Source organism: Meleagris gallopavo, chromosome 4 (genome assembly GCF_000146605.3).
Source record: "Meleagris gallopavo isolate NT-WF06-2002-E0010 breed Aviagen turkey brand Nicholas breeding stock chromosome 4, Turkey_5.1, whole genome shotgun sequence".
NCBI lineage: Eukaryota > Metazoa > Chordata > Aves > Galliformes > Phasianidae > Meleagris > Meleagris gallopavo.
Window position 1 is genome coordinate 21,103,644 of NC_015014.2, and position 1,782 is coordinate 21,105,425.

A 1,782-nucleotide genomic window follows, 5' to 3' on the forward strand; every position below is an offset into this window, starting at 1 on the left:
AAAAAAAAAAAGCAGCCAAACAGCCAACAAACAAAAAAACCATGGTTATTGTACATATGTATATCTTAATATCCAACAATCAACAAAACTGCTCATTGCACTTTCCATTTCAACAGTTTTGGAATACTAAGAACATTTAATGACAGAAATGAAGCACTGGTAGTTAGGTTGGTTCCTACTTCAGGAATCAATGAGGACTTTGTACAGTTTCATTCCAGATTCTGACAGAAAGACTTGACCTTGCTTGCCTTCAAATTAAAGGATAGGTGGAGAGGGAGCAAAGAACATCAGCATGACTAGGAGGTTTCAAAATAGAGAGGAATGTTGCCAGACTTCCCATTCCAAGCAAAACTTAAAACTTAAGAGTAGTCTGACGTCTGTTTGTCAGACTGCAGTATTTCCATAAAAATAGAAGGATTAGTGAAAATACTGTGGTGTACTGGGATCTGTGCCAGAGTTTTGACATTCAGAGCTGTGCCAGAACATCCACACGATGGAACTATTCAAGCACAGAACAATATTTTCTCCTTCTCTCCCTCTTTTTTTTTTTTTTAATATATTTGTACAATGCACAGTAATGCTTTTGATTAAAAGAGAAAAAGAAAAAAAAGAAGGAATAATTGCATTAAAACAATCTGTGCCATATTTTGCAAATGTTTTGAACGCTTGATTGCTTGACACAGCTTTGTCTTCCCAAGAAACACAAAATACAGCAAGTACTAAGTGCCCTTCTATTGCACTGAAGTGCAAATCTGAGAGTATATGTTCCCTTTTTGTGGCACCAGTCCTCAATAATATGCCAGCTGATACTGCTCTGGTGAATAGCTGTTATACCAGAAGCATGTTTTACCCACGTATAATCCAGTGAGAAAAGCAGTAAGTACAGGGAAATATGCAGTTCCAGAACGCACCTGGTCACTTTGAGCACGACCCAAGGAAGGGATGTTTCCAATGTTCTTTTGGCTTCTTTCAGTGTCATTCCTTGTGTGCTGACCCCATTAATATAATGGATAATATCTAATGCATGGAGACTCTCCTCTCTGGCAGCAGCTGATCTGGGGAGAATGTCACTGATATACACAACTTGGTAAATGCTGTCATGACCTCCTGCTAACAACAGACCTGTGCAGGAAGAAAGAAAGAAAACAAAACAACTTTCTTTGGAACTTAAGAAAAATAATGACATTAGCATGAAAGAGCACTATAATTCTCTATTACCTAGCTCCTCTTTATGGCACGTTAGTGTAATATCAGGCAGCAAGTGAGGCAATACTGGCATCTTGGGTAACTCCAACACACGTCCTAGAACCAATCTGACAGTCTTTGGGGCAGCACGGAGAAAGCTGACTGCATCTGTATGACTCATGTTGGTAACATCAATGTCGTTAACCTGTGAAGACAAAAGCAATGAGTATCTCCTAGTAAGGTTCCAAATAAACCTCTTTCACAGCAAATCTGTGTGTATTTCCTAGCAAGTTAGGAGCTGTCAATGTATTTAATCAACTTCTCCACGTATTTGAGTAAGTATCTTATTAAATCAATACTTCTCTCTCTAAGTTGGATGCACTGTAACTCCTTTCAGCAACCTTCCCAGTGTTCTCCTTGTATTCCCCTTGTCTAACTGCACAAAAACATGCACATTTTTGTTCCTTAAGCTATTCTCATCCTGGTGGATGAGAAGCTGGACATGAGCCAGCAGTGTGCCAACTATATCCTAGGCTGCATTAAAAAAGGGGTGATCAGCAGAGAGAGGGAGGTGATTGTCCCCCTCTACTCAGCTCT

The 1,782-nt window shown here is 39.5% G+C and overlaps 1 protein-coding gene across 1 annotated transcript; it reads right to left on the minus strand.

Moving 5' to 3' along the window:
- Nucleotides 1-625: 625 nt before the first annotated feature.
- On the minus strand, nucleotides 626-1,414 carry LOC109367482 (tyrosine-protein phosphatase non-receptor type 13-like). Its single transcript, XM_019615114.2, has 2 exons — nucleotides 1,219-1,414; nucleotides 626-1,122 (listed from the first exon to the last, which is right to left on the minus strand). The coding sequence occupies exons 1-2, from the start codon at nucleotides 1,364-1,366 to the stop codon at nucleotides 626-628; spliced, it is 645 nt and encodes a 214-aa protein (XP_019470659.1). The 5' UTR covers nucleotides 1,367-1,414.
- Nucleotides 1,415-1,782: the final 368 nt, after the last annotated feature.

Bases quoted from the DNA above. Each gene is read 5' to 3' on its own strand.
- LOC109367482 (XM_019615114.2), bottom strand. From the start codon at position 1,366: ATGAGTCATACAGATGCAGTCAGCTTTCTCCGTGCTGCCCCAAAGACT. The intron at 1,123-1,218 runs GTAATAGAGAAT...CTTCCTGCACAG, and splicing joins GTGCCATAAAGAGGAGCTAG to GTCTGTTGTTAGCAGGAGGT.